The 17,793-nt window shown below is 43.6% G+C and overlaps 1 protein-coding gene across 3 annotated transcripts; it reads right to left on the bottom strand.

The window, feature by feature from the left end:
• Window positions 1-417: 417 nt before the first annotated feature.
• Window positions 418-15,351, bottom strand: Prok2 (prokineticin 2). Of its 3 annotated transcripts, XM_028773102.1 has the most exons (4): window positions 15,187-15,351; window positions 11,542-11,667; window positions 3,460-3,522; window positions 418-1,521 (listed from the first exon to the last, which is right to left on the bottom strand). In XM_028773102.1, the coding sequence occupies exons 1-4, from the start codon at window positions 15,277-15,279 to the stop codon at window positions 1,417-1,419; spliced, it is 387 nt and encodes a 128-aa protein (XP_028628935.1). In that variant the 5' UTR covers window positions 15,280-15,351; the 3' UTR covers window positions 418-1,416. The 3 variants fall into 3 exon arrangements, with proteins under 3 accessions (XP_028628935.1, XP_028628936.1, XP_028628937.1); XM_028773103.1 differs by lacking the exon at window positions 3,460-3,522; XM_028773104.1 differs by lacking the exons at window positions 3,460-3,522; window positions 11,542-11,667.
• Window positions 15,352-17,793: the final 2,442 nt, after the last annotated feature.

Consider the following 17,793-nt stretch of genomic DNA (forward strand, 5'->3'; position numbering starts at 1 on the left):
TGAGTTGTTCAAGGCCAGACCATATTGGTACCACTGTGCAGTCAGAGCCTAACCCATGCCACGACATGCATCACACACGCTCCATCGGATCTCACAGGGCAAGCCTACTGGTCTAGTCTAGCAAACAATCACTTCCGGGTATCATGTATACAGGTCCATTCCAGATAACAATCACTTCTGGGTATCACGCTTTCCTTCACACGCCAAAGTTTTTTTTTTGTTTGTTTGTTTTTTTTAATACACATGGTTTATTTTTCATTTTTGTGCTACCTTGAAATTCAAACAAACACAGCTCTCCTGGATGAGAGATGAAAATGCATGTACTGTTAGGGTGATTTCACTAGCTTTGGGGTGTCTGCCGACTTTACGATGAGGGCTATATAGAAATCCGCTCGTAATAAAAACTGTTGACAGCCGTGACAAAAATAAGGATATAATATCAAAATAAATCAAAGGATATACAGTATCGTCATTATTCTGATACAGAATTTTTTACATAGAAATATTGATACCAGTACAAATGGCAGGATATCAGGAAATCCATTACAATAGACCTTTGGGTTACAAATAAAAGTTTAAATTATAACTTAACACCGATTTTTAAAATTATGACTCCTGTCATGCCATATGAAAATCAATGCTTCCTCAAGCGGCATTCTTTAAAATGTCTCCAACAAGAAGACTTTAAAAAAAAAAAGCTTCAAATAAAAAAGAAAAAGACATGTAATATTCCACTAAGGAGAAAATGTCTTTTACTTAAACAAATCTAGAAAAATGGACCAGGTTCCTTCAGTGTCCCATTAATTTTGTCCTCCCACCAGTTAAACAGCAGAACTGAAAGCCAGCGGGCCAGATAGGGGCAGGGAAGTTCATGGAGTACTTCCAACGTCTACCCCCAATGAGCTGCCTGGACAGTCTGATTCAAACGCGTACAGGGCTAGCTCTCTGAGCCTCCTCAGTGGGTCTACCAGCCAGCCCAGGAGTGTAGAGGCCCCACAACGCTAGACTAAGGTGAGAATCATCAGAGTCTTTGAAGAGTAAGGGTGTGTCTATCTGGGCACTAGGCAGGATAGCCAGAGGTGAGGCAAAGAGCAAAAGGAAAATTCTGCAACAGAACGTTCACTCTTATTCTCCTATTTTGCATTCAAAAAATGTCAAGGCAAAACATAAACAGGGAAATGAGACACCATTCCAGAAAGCCTTGCCCTCTATAAATCTCTCCAAAAAAATCAAAACTCTCCTTCAAAAAAGGAAAAAAAAGTTACTTCAAAAATCAAAGACAGAAACGTTACTTGGAAAGTTGAGGAAGGGAGAACATTTCTTTCTGGCGTATTCTTTGTTTGACACAATTACAAGTGAGACTTGACATACATTGTGCAGCGGAGGTTCAAATTTCAAGTTCCTACTTCAAAGTGATCACTTCCGGGCCAAACAAATAAACCGGTTGAAAGAAGTCCTTAAACATGCCAAGCCTGGCAGGCAGGGACAAGTGTGGTGCATCCTCCGCCCCCAAAATGGAACCTAAAAGAGAAAAGGAGACCAAGTTAGAAAAAAAAAACTGATCTTTCAGCTTACCTGTTGGTTTAGTGTGTAATGTGTATGTAACTGTATGGCACATGTACCTGAGTGTGCCGGTTGACCCCCTCGCACATGAAGGCAGAAGCCAGAGCGGGCCGTCCATGTTTCCCTGTCTTTGAACATCTTATTTTCTCAGAACAGGGTCTTTTACTGAACCATACAATTGCTGTTTCAAGTAGGCTGGCAGGCCGGTAATCTCCTGGGGTACACCTGTCTCTGATCCCCAGTGTTGAGGTCACAGGCATGAGCACCCATGCTTGGCTTTTTATGTGCATATTGGGGATTTGAACTCAGGTCTTTTATGCTTGCAGAAAAAGGACTTACCAACAGAGCCATCTGTCCGACACTCATACAAAATAAAAATGAAAACAAATGAAGCCATTTTGCAGATAACTGGATCCTAATCTGTATCACCAAATGTTCAATTTGTGTGTGTGTGTGTGTGTGTGTGTGTGTGTGTGTGTATTCATCCTGCCCTCATCCCTGCCCTCAGCTTGTGAAGATTTCAAATACAGACTCACACACCTGTTTTACAGATGAGAGATGGAAGAACAGAGAGGAGAACACATCTGGAGCTGAAGGCTTGGCTAGAAATGGAAAAGACAGTCTTTATGCCTTCTGCATTTTCTCATATTGATGTTTCATGTGTGTGTGTGTGAGTGTGTGTGTGTGTGTGTGTGTAGTGCACATATACACATGTGGTATGCAGAGGTACATTTATGCAGAATCCATGTAGAGGGCTAAGCTGGATGCTGAATACCTTCTTTCCTCCATCACTTTTCCACTTTTTGAGACAGGGTCTCTTAATAAAGCTGGAATGACTGATTCCACTAGGCTGGTTGACCACTGAGGCCCAGGATCCACTTGCTGCCTTCCCAGTGCTGGGATTACAGATGTTCACCACTGCACATGGCTTTTGTACTGAGGTTTTGGGTAACAGAATCCAGTGCTTTATGCTTGTGTAGCAAGCATGTTACTGAATGATACAGCTCCCTAGCATCTCTCATTTATTTTTATAGTGTCTTGCTATGTAAGCCCCATAAGGAAAGGCAAGCCTAGACAGGACCACACATACTCCATGCACAAGTATGAATCCACAACAAGTCAGGAGTATGCAAGTTCAAGCATTCACACACAGCCACCAAAATCAGATCACTGAGGATGTTTAGAGGGAATCCATAGGAAAGATAAGCTCAGTTTAAAGACCTAGACTGGCCCAGAAGCTGGCCCAGAAGAGAAGGCCTGCCTCATGCCCAAAGCCACTTCTCAGTCCCTATACATGCCGTCGGTGGAGCTGGATTGAGGCATGTCAACTGATATAGCTAGCCACTAAAAATATGTATGCTTTCCAATGTTCTAAAACAGAGACAGGAAACCCACCCCCACTCTGTAGGTACAGGGCCTCTTAGCTCAGTTAACACCCTGGCCAGGTTGGATGGCTCAGTCCTGTAACCACAGTGCCCACTCATTATACCGAAAAGGGAGGATCGTGAATTTGAGAGTAGCCAGGGCAAGATGAGAGAGAAAGAGAGAGAGAGAGAGAGAGAGAGAGAGAGAGAGAGAGTAGCTGTAGGGCTCCTTATTGGAGAATGCAAACCTCCTGTTTCCAACTTCAAATGTTTTATTAGCTGTCATTCTCTATAATTCTAGTCTACACAATCAAAAGAAGCCATCCCACAACAATTACCCAGATGCTTTCAAAATAGAATTCTTTTACACATTAAAGAGCAAAAGACTGTCTTCAGACAGTGGCAAAAACATCCTGACCTTAGTCTCGGGTTGCTCTAAGAGGGCAGACCCGATTCTCATGTGCAAGGTAAAAAAGCCAGGCATTCTAGGTGTATGCTCTGGCAGGTCCACGCGCTCTCTCATTCTTCTTACCTCCTTCTTCCTTTTTCTTCTCTTCGCCCTTCTTCTTTCCTGCCTTCCATTTGCAACATGTCTCTGGATGGGCCAGGGAGATGAGTGACATCAATAAACACACAGGAAGTCAAAGAAGTAATAGAGGGCGGGGCTTGTGCTGTGGTCAGCAGGCAGAGCAGGGCTCAGCCAGGCTCCCCTGGGGCCTTTTGCCTTTTTGATGTGTGGCTATTTCCAAGGAGCTACACATGGCATCTACACACAGCCACACTGCCCGTAGGGTTAGGGCAGATAAATATGCTCAGAATGGTTCTGCCGTTGAGTACTGAGTCAACGCTGCTGGGCTGATGCAGTGGAGGAAGGCCTATCACCCAGAACACATAAGACAGCTTGGGTCATAGCTGGGCCAGCTTAGACAACAACTTGGGCAGTGTGAGATGGGACCATCTACTTTGACTCTGAGATTTTTGCCAGACTCCTCTGAGGCAAGCCTTAAAGTCCAAAATAGATCTGTGGTTCTCAATTACCAGGGGTGATTCTGTCCACAGGGCAATACCCAGCCAGTTGTTGTGTTTGTCACAGCTGGGATGGGGGAGATGCTATTCACATTTAGTGAATAGATGCTAGAAATGTGCTAAAGCCCTAAATGTCCAGGAGAGTCCGCCCTCTCAGTGAACAGTGAGCTAACTTAAAATGCTCATGGAAACTAATAACTAAGAGCTGGCCACAATAGTCAAGGAACTGTGCTTGTCCCAAGTGTAAAATGGTCAAATATAACCTATCCAAGGCTTATGCACAGGACACAGGAAGCAGGTTTCAAGCCGATGAGCTGCCCCGGTTCTAGGTACTGATCGCCAGCCCCTGTTCTAGGTACTGAAGGATACAAGGAACCAGAGAGGAAAGGTCCTTTGCAGGACCGCCAAGCCACAGCTGCCTCAAGGAGCCTCTGGGCCCCTCCTCCAGGTGCTTGTCTTTTCTCATGCAAACCGAGACCCAATCAGCATTTCTCCTTCCAAGCATCCTTTCCAAGCAGCCCAAGGTCTCAGCAGTTCTCTTTCTTCTTTTCCACTTGGAAGTCCCTAGCGGCTTGAGCTCTGAAATCACCCATTCAGCAGACTCTTGCCTGCTTCTCCATTCACTTCTAGGTTCAGGAAGCCTCACAGAACCAAGCCATCAGGTGTCAGTGGAGTGACGGAATTTTTACATCGGTGTGCATTCTAACCACTAGTCCAAACCTGGAGACTTGCTTTAGAATCAGCAGAATACCAGTTTCTTACAGCCTACAATTCCAAATGGCAAATTCTAAACCCATCAGGACAGAACATGGTTCTTTCTTACTTGGAGTACTTCTAAAAGGGAAAACGGAAGCACAGACCTGTAAAATCCTAGCTACTTGGGCGGGGGAGGGAGGGACGGACTGAGGCAGGAGGATGGTGAGTTCAAGGCCAGCTTGGACCACTTGGTGAGACCCTATCTCGAAATACAAAGAAAACACGTTTGCTGAGGATAAGAGTGCTTGCCTAAGGGGTGAGATCTTAGCTTCAATCTCCAGTAAAACACAAGGGTGGGTGCACCTGCACAAGTGCAGGCGTGTACACACACACACACACACACACACGCACGCACACACGCACACACACACACACAGGGGCGGGGGTGGAGGGGGGACGTGGGAGCTGACTCTGTAGTAATGGAACTGCTTTCTATCCTGACTGCACAATTGCCTGTTGCTGAATTGTCCTCCAGTTTTGCAAGATGCCACCAACTGGAGAAACTGGGTATCGAGTGAAGGTTGAGAGCCCCGTGTCAAGCTGCACTATGTTTCTGTCTGTGAGACACAGTTGACTTGAACCTGCAGCCACAGCTCTGATACTGCTCCAAGAGATCGCTGCACCAGTGATTCTTGATATTTGGAAGAATACATTTGGAAGAATGAGGAAACCACACAGTATCTTCTCTCTAACCATCTTTTATGAACTGTTAAGCTACCTTAGTTATCTTTTAGTCATACTAAAAATGCTCAGCGTTAACAAATACCTTTAAAGCCTTTAAAAAAAAACCACACATGCTTACACTGTATTCACAGTGTTGAGTCATACACTGGCTTCAGAAGGAGAACAACTACATTTTACATCTTCAAAATCTTTTTTAGTAGAAGGTTACTTGCTGTAATCTCAATATTCAGGAGGTAGAAGGTTACAGATTCTACATAGTGAGTGACCATTGAAAAATGAAAGAGAAATAGAGACAGAGAGGAAGAGAGAGTGAAAAAGGAAAGAGAAAAGGAAAGGAAGAAAATTATGTTAAAATGTTTATATAAAAAGTGGGTGGGGGTGGGGATGGCTGCCAGTTAAGTGCCTGCTGTGCAACCATGGACCTGACACTCATCCCAGCATCCACAGGAAAGCCAGGCACACTGCATATCTGTAATCCCAGTGAATTGGAAACAGCTGGATGACTGGCAAACACCTGCCAGCCGGCCTACCTAAACAAGGAACTCTGGGTTCAGTGAAAGACCATGTCTCAAAAAGTAAGGTGGAAAATTAATGAGGAAGACAGCAATGACATCAATCCTTGGCCTCAACATATGTGCATGCAAATACAAGCGCACATACAGGCACACACACCTATATGAACATGTATTTTAAGAGGACACACACACAAAGTAGATTGGAGCGGGGTGTGTAGCTCAGTGGGAGAACTCTGGGCAAAGCTCTGTGTTTAGTCCCTGGACAAACAAACCAGAAGGTGGAACAAATTTACAGATGAGATCAGAGAATGCCTCTTTAAAGTGAAAAACAATAATAAAAAAATTTCAAGTATTAATTATATTCATCAAATGGAATAGAAAATGTGGCATCAAAATCCTTCTTTTTCAGTATTTCTTGGTTTTTTTTAAATGATGAAACCCATAATCTAATAAAAATCACAATGTAACCATTAATAGAATTAAGATAGTGTGTTTTTATAGCAGTGTTCCCTAAAGACATGATTGTAGAAGTCACTGAAAGTGTTAAAAAAAAAAAAAGAATACCAGTTAAAACTATTGTTTAACATAAGACGTATTTTCTCCAGGTAAGCTAGTGTTTTGGGCTTTTGCTTCCTTGATCATTTTGTGTTTGCCAGTGCTCAGGACTGAACTCAGGTCCTTGGTTCCATGAGGTCCATGCTCTAACCATGAGCTACTGCCCTAGGGACTGCCTCCCTAAGCCAGGCTGACCTTCAACTCTAGATCCACCTGCCTCAGGGTCCCAAGCGCTGAGATTATAGCAATGTGCAATAAGGTCCCACTGTTTCTTTCCATTTTTAATTGCCAAATATTAAGTAGAAACGTCTGTACTTTTAAAACGATAGTCTAGCACCAACTAAGTCCACAGCTCAATGGATGCGCAGGAGGCTGGCTGACCTCATATCTACCTGTCTTTGCTCACTGCTCATCTTAAACGCTGTTGTATTTATTCAAAAGACAGATCTGGGGGCAAAACTGAAGTAAGAGAAAGAATTTCCCATAAAGGCTCTACAGTTTTACAATTTACTAAGAAACCATCATCAGTCGTGGGTAGAAAGGAAAAGCTGTACTATACATCGGGAGATATTTATAAAAACATTCTTCTTTACCTATCTTGAATGTAGTTGAGGACATTCTAGAACTGTGTTTTTTCTAGAATACATTAACTTAATCTTCACCACGATTATCAACTTCAGTTCTTGGCCCTGAAAATAGCTCGTCAAAATGACCTTTCAAAATATCCAAAACAGGGGAAAAGACTATAGAATGTTATAAAACTGAGTTCTAGAAATACATTTCATGTAGACAACTCAATGGGGGAAAGTGAACATAGCACAACATCTTGTCTTTGAGCACTTTGTCAGTTTATCAGTTGATTTTTACTATAAAATCATTATTTAAAGGTTTCTTTATTTGGCCTCTCACGAGAACGACCTGCAGGAATGTAAGCAGAGGTGTGAGAAAAGATGGACTCATTTACTTTCAAATTTGACATGAACTTGAATCATGGAAACGTAATTAAGTTGCTTTTTAAGTATCAAAGATAGCAAGGGAATCCTTGCCCCACCCTCTCCCCACCCCGCCCTGTCCCCACCTGGTCCCCACCCTATCCTCACCTTGCCCTGCCCCACGCTGCTCACGTGAGCACTCAGCTAGCCTCTTCTAACTTCTCTTTATAACTTTAGCTTTGCCTCATTGAGGTCTTGTGAGGAAGAAATTTGGTGGAAGATTAGCCTTGAAGATTATTATAAGAACAAGACAATCTGTGCTGCGGATCAAACAAAACCCAGGACTGACACCTTCCAAGACATACTTTCAAGAGAAAGCCACATAATATCACAAATGATTCCCGTCCCAGCAGATGAACCATTCTCAACAGAAATTTAAAAAATGATGAAAAAATGCACGCAGCAAAATGAATTAAGGAAGGCAGTGAAGGATCAGGAGGAGAACTGACAGGAGTCACAAAAAAAATAAGGGTCTCTACAGGTTAGATAGAAACATTAGTTGGCAGCCTCAGTAACAGATTAGATCAAACTGAAGAAAAAAATGACAGAGCTTGAAGACAGATCAGTTGGATTGTTAGTGTCAGACAGAAAGAACCCTTAAAAAATCAAATATTCAGATTATGAGGGGGAAGAGCTACAGGTTGGGGTTGGGGAGGCATAGAAAACCTCCTCAGTAAAATAACAGAGGAAAACACACCAGATCTTGGGAAAGACATGGACATCCAAGTACAAGAAGCATTTAGAACCTTACACATATACAATCATAGAACCATTTTTACTTTATATTTGGTAACTCAAAGTGGAAAAAACAGTGGGACCTTATTTCACATGGTAGGTCATCCTGACACAGCATAGCTAAGCTGTTAAAAGTATAGGACAAAAAGAATATTACAATCTGCTAGAAAGAAATGTCAAGTAACATTTCAAGGCAAATATATTAGATTTATAGCAGATTTCTCAGAAGGAACTCTAAATGCCAGGAGGGCACAGAATGATATATTTTGGGTCCTGAAGGAAAGTCAGAACAAACTAAGACTGTTGTATCTAGCAAGGCTGCCCTTCACAGTCAACAGACAAGTGGGTACCTCTGTGATAAGGATAAATCAAAGGACCTCACGGCCACAAAGCCAGGCTTACAAAAGATGTTTAAGGGAATCCTGTATGCAGAAGAGAAAGAATTTAGTAAGTAACATCATTAAGAACATGAGTAAATCCCACTAGAAAAAGAAATTCACCAATGAGAAGAAATATGACTAACATAGTACACTATCAAATTTATAAAATAAATAAGAATAAGAAAAATAGATTTAAAAAACCAATGTGATATAGATTTATATGCCAAGTGTTAGAAACAGTACCTAATTTTATGACAACAAAATATTACTAGACATATAAAGAAGATTTTGGCCCCAATTTAACAGTGGGTGACTTTTAACAGCAAGAATAACTTTGCATAACTGGAGAAAAGATCCCCAGATTTACAGAGGAACACAGAATATGTCAAATAAGCCAAGGAACTCTAAACCAAATCATGCTGGAGAAAAAAAAAAAGACACAAGGAAAACACGTCAGGATGTCAGCACAGGTCGGTTTCCTAGATATGGTTTCAAAAAAGTAGAGAAAACGAACTGATGCCTAGAGTTATATGCCAAGTTTCTGCTCAGCAAAGCAGATGGACTACACTATGCTGACCTAAAAGAACGAAGCTGTCAATGGTGATTTGGATGATAAGGCCCCCATAAGCTCATTCATTTGAACACTTGGTCCCAAGTTGGTGGAGCTGTTTGGGGAGAAGAGGAGGTATGGCCTTGTTGGAGAAGGTGTGTTGCTGAGAATGGATCTGAAGTTTCAAAAGACTGTTCCCTGGGTGCTCTCTTCCCCTGCTTGTGGTCCAGGCTGAAAGCTCTTGTCTTTTCCTGCTGTCATGCAAATGGATAGACCTGGGGAGATGGATCAGACTATAAACCACTTGCCAAGCATGTACAAGGACCTGTGTTCAGATCCTTAGCACTTCTGTAAAAAAAGCCAGGCAGCAAGTGAGGAAGACAACCCACATCAATGTCTGGCATCCATAGGCAAATTCAGAAGCATGTGCACCAAGCATGTACACATGTACACATGTATACACACATGACACAAATTAAAACTGAGACTATTAGCACTTCTCCTGGTGGGCATCCAGTCTCTGCCATTTAAGAAAAAAAATGCTCAAATGACCACAGTTGATTTCAATGGGGGTAGAGGAGTGGAGTAGTCAGGGCCATATAGGAAGGTGGGGGAGGTCAGAAAGACATAAAAATTGCTTTATATGCTCTCACATGTGTAACCTCAACCCGGCTTAATGTTATACAGAGAGCATGGCAAATATAAAAGTACAGCATGGGTGTGAGGTATTGGGTAAGAGTGAGATACACAACATTTTATATAAACCATATGGCTCACACTCACATCTGACCCATGATGGTCACTGCTATTAATAAGAAAAAGCCACTTTTAAGATGTACACTCTATAAACTCTATACACAACCCACACAATTCTCAGAGCAGAAAGAACGGGAAGCTACTTAGGAACAATGGCTTTAGTGCACAAAAGAGGACTCGCTAGGAGTCAGGAAGAAACTGGATTTGTTACCCAAAGCAGCTCAGCAAGCCTCACTAGCTCCTGGGAAGCCTGACATTTAGACAGGTGACTAATGGTAAAGCCAGTTATATCATAGAATGTCCAGGAATAAAAGGTGGTGTCATGTTTTAAAAAAATGACAAGTGAAGTCTTGCATGGTCAAACCACAGGAAGAGTGGAACAAATGCAACAGGAAGCATTTCTCAAGGCCACCAGCCACAGGAAAGCTGGCCATGAATACTGCTTTCAGACAAGCTCCCCAGCAAACAAGTGGGTCCTCACACTGAGGTACACCTCACAGATAGGCTATGGAAGTTCATTTCCTTACGGTGTGAAAATGAAGAGTATTATCTAACACAGTTAGGATCCTAGGGTAGATGGCTGTATCTATGATAGCTTCAAACCCAAAGGGGAAAAATAAGAAGGCAGAAGAGAGAATAATATTGATTTTAAAATATGCTACCTGTACCTGTGAGAAAAAAAAAAGAGAAAAGAAAGTATAGTGTCTTCCTTCAAGAAGCCATCTGCTCTGGACCTTTGTCTCATTGCCCTTGGACCAAATTTTATTGTCTGGAACAATGAAGAAGAGAGATAGCCACTTGCCAACCTAAAGAACTTGCCTGACACCACACTGTGTTTAAATGTGTTTTGTGTGAAGGATAGGGACACAGTTCCACATACTGTCTGGTCACCTTCAATCTCCCCTATCTAACTCTGGTTGGAGAGTCTGCATTTCCTAGGAACACAATCTCTAAGCCCCATCCAACCCGATCTGGAAGGCCTGTGGCCTTGCCTCTCAGGGCACATAATCCTTCCAAAGTTTTCAGGTCATTGTGACATTGAGCTGCTCTTCGGTCACACCAGAAAATTAAGTGTCCCGAATCTCCAGAAGTTATAAAAGTCATATCTCACAGGTACAGAAGCAAAACATAAAAATGTTGACTGGGCACTGTGGTGCAAGTTCAGCACTTGGCGCAGGGTGGAGAAGGTAGAATCAGGAGTTCAAAGCCAGCCTAGACAACATGAGAAGCTGTTGCAAACAAACAGCAACAAAACAGAAAGTTTAAGATACAAGAGTAAGTGTGTTTGTTATTGGTGATTGTCTGAAAAAAAAAAACCAACAAACAACAAACAATCCAAAAAGCTGACTGTTTCCTACTGTATCAGTTGGTTGAGAATAGAGTCTTTTTAAAGAACTCTTTACTTTGATTTTGCAAAGCACGTTCCAGTAAAATCTCTACTTTGTCCACATGTTAGGAATTACGTTGATGTAAGGTTACTTTTAATGTCAGGAGAGCAATGGTATGGAAATGGCCACTGAAGTGGAAGGGGTGAGAAGAAAGAAATAGGTGCATCCTCACTGTACTGTCCTCTGGTTTCTGTTTCAAGTGAACTAGCCAAGCCTTTTGTCATACAGGCCTTGTTCAGCGGGAAGGTACACCTGGAGTCCCAGTGCAGACACTAACTTTCCGAGTCAGGGGGTGGCAGCTGTCGCCCACTTGGCCCATCGGTGTGCAGATCCTTATGCTCTTGACCCAGATACTGACGGCACAGCACATGCCTCCTCCACACTGAGAGTCCTTGTCGCAAGCCTGAAAGGAAAAGAACCAACCGATAAGCATAGATACTGGGAAAGCCTCAGGCTAGGGAACTCTAAAATTAGCAGGGAAAATCCTCTTTAACTATCCAAATGCCCAGCCAGTAAAGTATTTGCCACACAAGCATGAGGACACAGTTCAATTCTTAGAATCTACAAGAAAAGCCAGGAACATGGTGGCTTGTACCTTCAACCCCAGCTCTGGGAAGATGGAGCCTTGGGGCTTGGGGGAAGCCAACCAGTTTAGCTGAATTGGGGGCATTCAAAAGAGAGATTTTGAGAAATTATGTCTCAAAAAATAAAGCATACAGCACTTGAGAACATCTGAGTTTAACTTTTGTCTTCCACACACATGCCCCTACATGTGTGTGTAAAAGTCTGTCTCCCAACATGTGCACCTACATACACATGAAAAATCCTAAGCAGCGATTTTACTAAAGTAAAGCCGGAAGCTCCATTTGCGTGTTTACATCAACCCTCAACATTGATCAGAATGTTTCCATGGACTAAGGAGTACCTATATGATGAGACCCAGGATTGAGGAGGAAGGACAGGAGGGTGGGGAGTGGGGGGGGGGGGCTGACAACATTTCTGCTCTCTTCTGCTGGTGCTTTATGACTGAATTTGAAGAATGTGTTTACGCTAGCCCTGCACTATACACAATCATGCAGAACTACACAGAACACATCACACGATTTTGTGATCAACTACTGAATATATGGGGCCCAGTTTAGAAAGAACAGATTGAAATGGTCTCTAAACATGGAACAAACCAGTGCAGATCTGTGAGGGCACCACTGTGACATTCAGAAGGGTTCACTTTCCCTTTGAAGTCTTTACGCTTTATGCTTCTTGCACGGGTACCCTCATTTTCACCATTTCCTCTTTCAAAATAAGAACTCTCTGAGCACGGGAGGGGACAGACCAAGACTTTTGCCCCATTCCACTAGTCTTTCATACGAGTGACATGCAGAAAGGAACTGATCAGCTTAGGATGAAGAGAAATGTGGGTTAGAAACTCAGTTGAACAAGCCCCTGAGGTCTAACAGGTGAGGACAGGTACAGCACACAGCACAGATACAATTAGGAGCCTTAATTCCTCAAAGGACACACCTGGCCCATACAAACTCCAGCCATATATAGAGCCATATATAGAGTCAAAGACTACATTGTGGAGGACTTTCCATGTAGCAGTAATCAGAATAAGCCTGTGTTGGTGTCCATGAAAATTTATCTTAAGAACTATAGCTCCTGCCGGGCAGTGGTGGCACATGCCTTTAATCCCAGAACTTGGGAGGCAGAGGCAGGCAGATTTCTGAGTTTGAGGCCAGCCTGGTCTACAGAGTGAGTTCCAGGACAGCCAGGGCTACACAGAGAAACCCTGTCTTGAAACAAACCAACAACAAACAAACAGAACCATAGCTCCTTCTTAGAGCCAACAAGAACAATAAAAACAACAGAATGAATGAGATGCTTTTGTTTAAACTATGTGCAGAAATCTGTTGTTCAAAATAGGTAGTGGCCAAATACCACAACTTTAGCTTTGGATGGCTTTAAAAAAAATAAGATGATGTTTAAACATTTCCACCTTTTAATTTTTGTCTGGATACCAGAAATCAAGCAAACATGACCATCAGAGTCCTCTGTTAGGTCTATGCAACCACCTTTTGCAATATGGTTTTAATATATCTATATGAAGCTATCAAGTTCAAAGATGCATGTTAAATACTGATGTTTATAGCATATATACAAGACTCTACCTTCTGAAGCCTCCTGTGCTCTTTTTCTAAGACCATTAAAAAAAAAACAACCCAATCAAGATCTTTTAAAATTCAATCAATCACTTAGATGCTTATCACCCTGTATACACTCTATCTAGATAAATCACTGACTTTGTCATTTGAATCCAGATGGTTTCTGTCAGGGGGACCTAACTAAGTTTTACTGCCACACTGCTCTAGAAAAAAAAAAATGTTTTCCAGTATTCTTTTCATAACATTGAATTAACAGCAAAAAAACCCCATCAGTCCACAAGACTGTATCACAACCCCCCAACCCCACCAGCATGTAAACATGAAATGAGATAAAATTTCATTTCATAACACAAAGCTTCGGTTGTTGGAAAATTACAAAGGATTGCATAAGTTTATATCTTTTTAATTAGACAGCTGCTTCCTAGTACCCTTCATTCTTAACCCATTGCAGAGCCAAGCAAACAGTGTCCTCCTGTGAGTGGAACAAAACGGGACATTTGCACTACCCAGGAACCTTGGGGCTTAGAGGATTAGGAAACACTTAGAATGGACCAGCAGGGGAAGGGAGGAAGAAAACCAACCCAATCATGTTTCCATTCCCATGTGTTACAAAGACACTGTAGAAACTTTTGTTCACGCACACCAACTGGCTACCAATGAAGCTATATAAATGGTTTTAAGAATCTCTACTCTAATAAATACCACAAGGCATAAAATCAAGTATCTATGGGGTATAACCCAATGCTGTCATAAGCCCAGAGCTTTCAGGATACAATCTGTAACACTAACAAACACGGAGAAGATCAATCTCTATTTAATTCAATATAATGACCCTTCTCTTAAGTGACGTGTTACTTTATTACCTGTATATTGTTCCAATCAAATCTCTATTAAAATCCAATAATGCGTCCTTAGGTGTTAAAAGTAATTTAAATAAATAAATCTAGTAGAAAAAGTGCTAGTGACTTTTTTTTCTTTAATAAAGTAAAACAACAGCAAACAGCCAAGGTTCTGCTGGGCTATTCAAACAGACTTCTGAAATTTTGTACTGTGAACTCATTCTTCAGATAGACAAAAAACCACCGCCAACAACAAAAATCCTGTCAGAAATCTTGAAGGAATGGACTATTTCTAAGCATGATGAAGACACTTTCTGAGAGTTTAAATAAAGTCTAGCGACAGCCTCCTCCATCACTAAGCCTTAGGAGTGAGGTATCAGGAATCAAACTTGACAATTTATGTAATGAGAACTTCACGATGAAAGGGCGGCTGTGTGGTAAAGAGCAACATAAAAGAGCAGCTGCCCCAGAACCAGTAAGAAGAGCCCACAATTGCTTTCCAAAGCCCCACGCGTGGCCCAGACCCAAGTTATTTCACAGGATAAAACCCACTCGGGAGCCATGGAGCCTGAGGTGTACGTCTTGCTCTTTTCCAATTTAAGTAAGAGCAGCCGGATTTGGAGGTGTAGGTTTTCCAGCTCCTGGAAAATAACTTTCTCACTGGGGAAGAAACTTCTTTGAGCTACTAAATAGAAGAGCAGACCAAACCGGAGGAGTGCGGGAGGGAGAGGAGGAGAAGGCAGCAGCTGAGGCTGTTTAATTCCATCTTGAGCCTGGCTGTCCCCTGCCTTAGGAGCAGAACGTGTTTAAAAATGGCCAAAGAACTATCCCAGAGAATACCACGCCCTTCCTGGTCCCTACACACCCTGGGCCCGGTGTCTTTGGGACGATCCCGGCGCGACAGGTGCGCGGGCAGCTTACCCCGGTGATGACCGCCGCATCCCCGGCGGGCGGTGTGAGCAGCAGCGGTAGCAGCAGAAGTAGCAGTAGCGGGGCACAGCGCGGGTCTCCCATGGCGTCCCGGGGACGCGGTAGCCGTTAGGGGACACGTTCCGGGACGTTGGGACCCGGGACGTTGGGGACGCGTGGCCGGGCTGCTCTGCCGAGCCGCGAGCCTGGCGGCGGTTATAAAGGCGAGCCCTGCGGTGACTCACGCCAGGCAGCACGCGGGGGGCACAGCGCGGGCACACACACCCCGCGCTCCACGCGCACACGCGCACGTGCCCCGCGCCCCACGCGCACAGGCGCCACGCGGGCAGAGCCCCCGCGGGGCGCCGCAGCCCTAGCCAGCCTTCCTGACGCTTTTGTGGTCTCAGAAACCCTCCTTCGCTGTCCTGCTTTCCAGAGCCTCACGTGCTCAGCCCCCACACTGGCAGAGGCACATCATTTGCCATACAGATGTGCAGGGGATACCCATGACGTGCCAGGCGCGGCGGACACAAATGCACCGTGTTTGTACACATTTGTTCAGCATATCTACTGCTGAGAGCTCCGTGCGTGCCAGGTACTGCCACTGGCTCTGCCCTGAGGTGGCACAACTTAGAAAGGACAGACAGCAAACAAGCAAAAGGGCAAACGAATGTAGCAGGGTGGAAGAACAAAGCACCAGGCACACCACCAATCCCATATCCCTTACGAAGTGAGATGCCCCTCCAGCTGTGGGAGCCTCCTTTACTTTTTGGAAATGACTTCCCCTGGTGCCCACATCTGTTCCTGACCCTTTCTGCCCTGATTTCCCTCACGTGCGTTCCCTCCCCTCCACAGCTTCCAGCCAGCTTCAAGGCAGAACAGGATGTTGCCAAGGGGGGAAAAAAGAGAACTCCCAGCTTGTTCTGCCAGCCTGAGGCCCTGGGAAGGTGGCTCTTTCCCAGCTCGGTTCTCCAGCCTAGGAAACTCCAAGTCTTATACACGATTTTTTTTTTGGTTCGGATCAATCACTTTTGTGTGTCTGCTGGACTCTAGGCGCTCATCTCACGAGACAAGAGACAACCCTCTCTGTGTCCCTAGTTTGGCTCCAATAATCTCATCTTGTTTGCTTCTACAAGGATGGTCAGTTTGACTTTTTCTGAGGTTTGGGGGAACCCACCTCACTCCTACCAGACTGGGTACCTCTCAGACTTTCCCATGTCCCTTAGGACCACAGACTGCTGAAAGGCAGATGGGCCTTTTCAGCCTCTTTAATCAATACAGTAAGGAGAGCTGGGCCACAGTTACTTTCAGACTGTGGGCTCCCCCATGCCAAAGCATTCAGACGAAATGTAGAGGGGAAAAAAATGAACAAAGGGCCAGGGAATTATTTGAATGTTAAACAGCTGGGCATTTTAAACCCTAGATCTTTGGCTGAGTTTTAAAGCCTTTTTGTACCATGTTTTTGAGTTCAAGAAGCATCCTGAGACCGAAAACACAAACAGGATCAAACTCGTTTTTAACTTTGAGAAAACTGTTAAAAGTGGATTCACAGTGAAATAAGTGGAAACAGTAGCAAGTGACAGACTGGTGGAAAGTTTCCTTTTCCAGTCTCCATGCCAACCAAGGCATGGGAGTGCAGCCCGGGGAAATGTAAAAACCAGTCAACATGGACTTTAACATTCCTGACACTTTTTTTTCCCCTAAATGGTCGGTTTCATATTTGTTACTATCAAATACTAACTGGGTATCCCCTCACTTCTCCAAGCATAGAAAACAAGCCATCTCTACCCAGGGAAATGCTGACCTTACACTCAGATCAACTTCTTACTGAGGCTGTTTTCAAAGCAGTCTTCTAAGACTTTTAAATCAAGGTTGGAGATGCTTAAAAATAAGGCTGGTTTAAGGCAGGCTACCCGCTAAACCTCTTTAGAACTTTTAATGGCTTTAATACTTGATAGATGAAATGAAAACTCTTCAACAGAACTTCTTTGGATCCCACGGGTAAGTTAGCAGATCAAGTCTGATTTCAATTCTTAGAAATGAAAAGACACTATTTGGATTCCCCCCCCCCCCCCGCAATAAGGCAACGATGAAACAATAATGAAATTAAAGTTCTGTTTTCTTACTGTGACCTGTCGGTGCAATCAGACATGTGGTCAAATTAGCCAGGAACAACCATTGGGTTAGGGCCAACACTTGTGGGTTCAGAGTACAGACTGGCAGCCTTGCATGGCTACCACCCCTCAGCTGGTTTGACAGTGAACAAAGAACATTACATTTGAAAGTTAGAGTGACCTGGATTGGAGTCTTTTGTGGCAACTTGACTAGCCTGCAGCCCCTTAGGATCCTGGTCCAACCACCATGAGGCTCAAAGAGAGCATCTTTGAAAGGGCTAAGCACTAAGTCTGGGATAGCCTGAAAGTCCTGCAAGGGGGTGCCCTCCAGTTAAATCTTACAATGTGCTTTCCCCTGATAGGTTCATTGAACATTGATATGGCTGTTTTCTGTCCTGCCCACCTAATTAGATGACATACACATGCTGGCTAGGAGCCCATTTCGTCTGGAAATCCTTCTTGCATGTGGCATTAGCCAGCACTCAGAAAATGATCTACATGGACC

Source organism: Grammomys surdaster, unplaced genomic scaffold (genome assembly GCF_004785775.1).
Source record: "Grammomys surdaster isolate TR1022 unplaced genomic scaffold, NIH_TR_1.0 220, whole genome shotgun sequence".
Classification (NCBI taxonomy): Eukaryota; Metazoa; Chordata; class Mammalia; order Rodentia; family Muridae; genus Grammomys; species Grammomys surdaster.

What these genes read in the sequence shown, in the direction of transcription:
- Prok2 (XM_028773102.1), bottom strand. Translation starts at nt 15,279, where the DNA reads ATGGGAGACCCGCGCTGTGCCCCGCTACTGCTACTTCTGCTGCTACCG. An exon ending in ATGCGGCGGTCATCACCGGG is followed by an intron (nt 11,668 to 15,186) that starts GTAAGCTGCCCG and finishes TTTTCCTTTCAG; the next exon opens with GCTTGCGACAAGGACTCTCA. An exon ending in GCCACCCCCTGACTCGGAAA is followed by an intron (nt 3,523 to 11,541) that starts GTTAGTGTCTGC and finishes TGGCCCATCCAG; the next exon opens with AGACATGTTGCAAATGGAAG.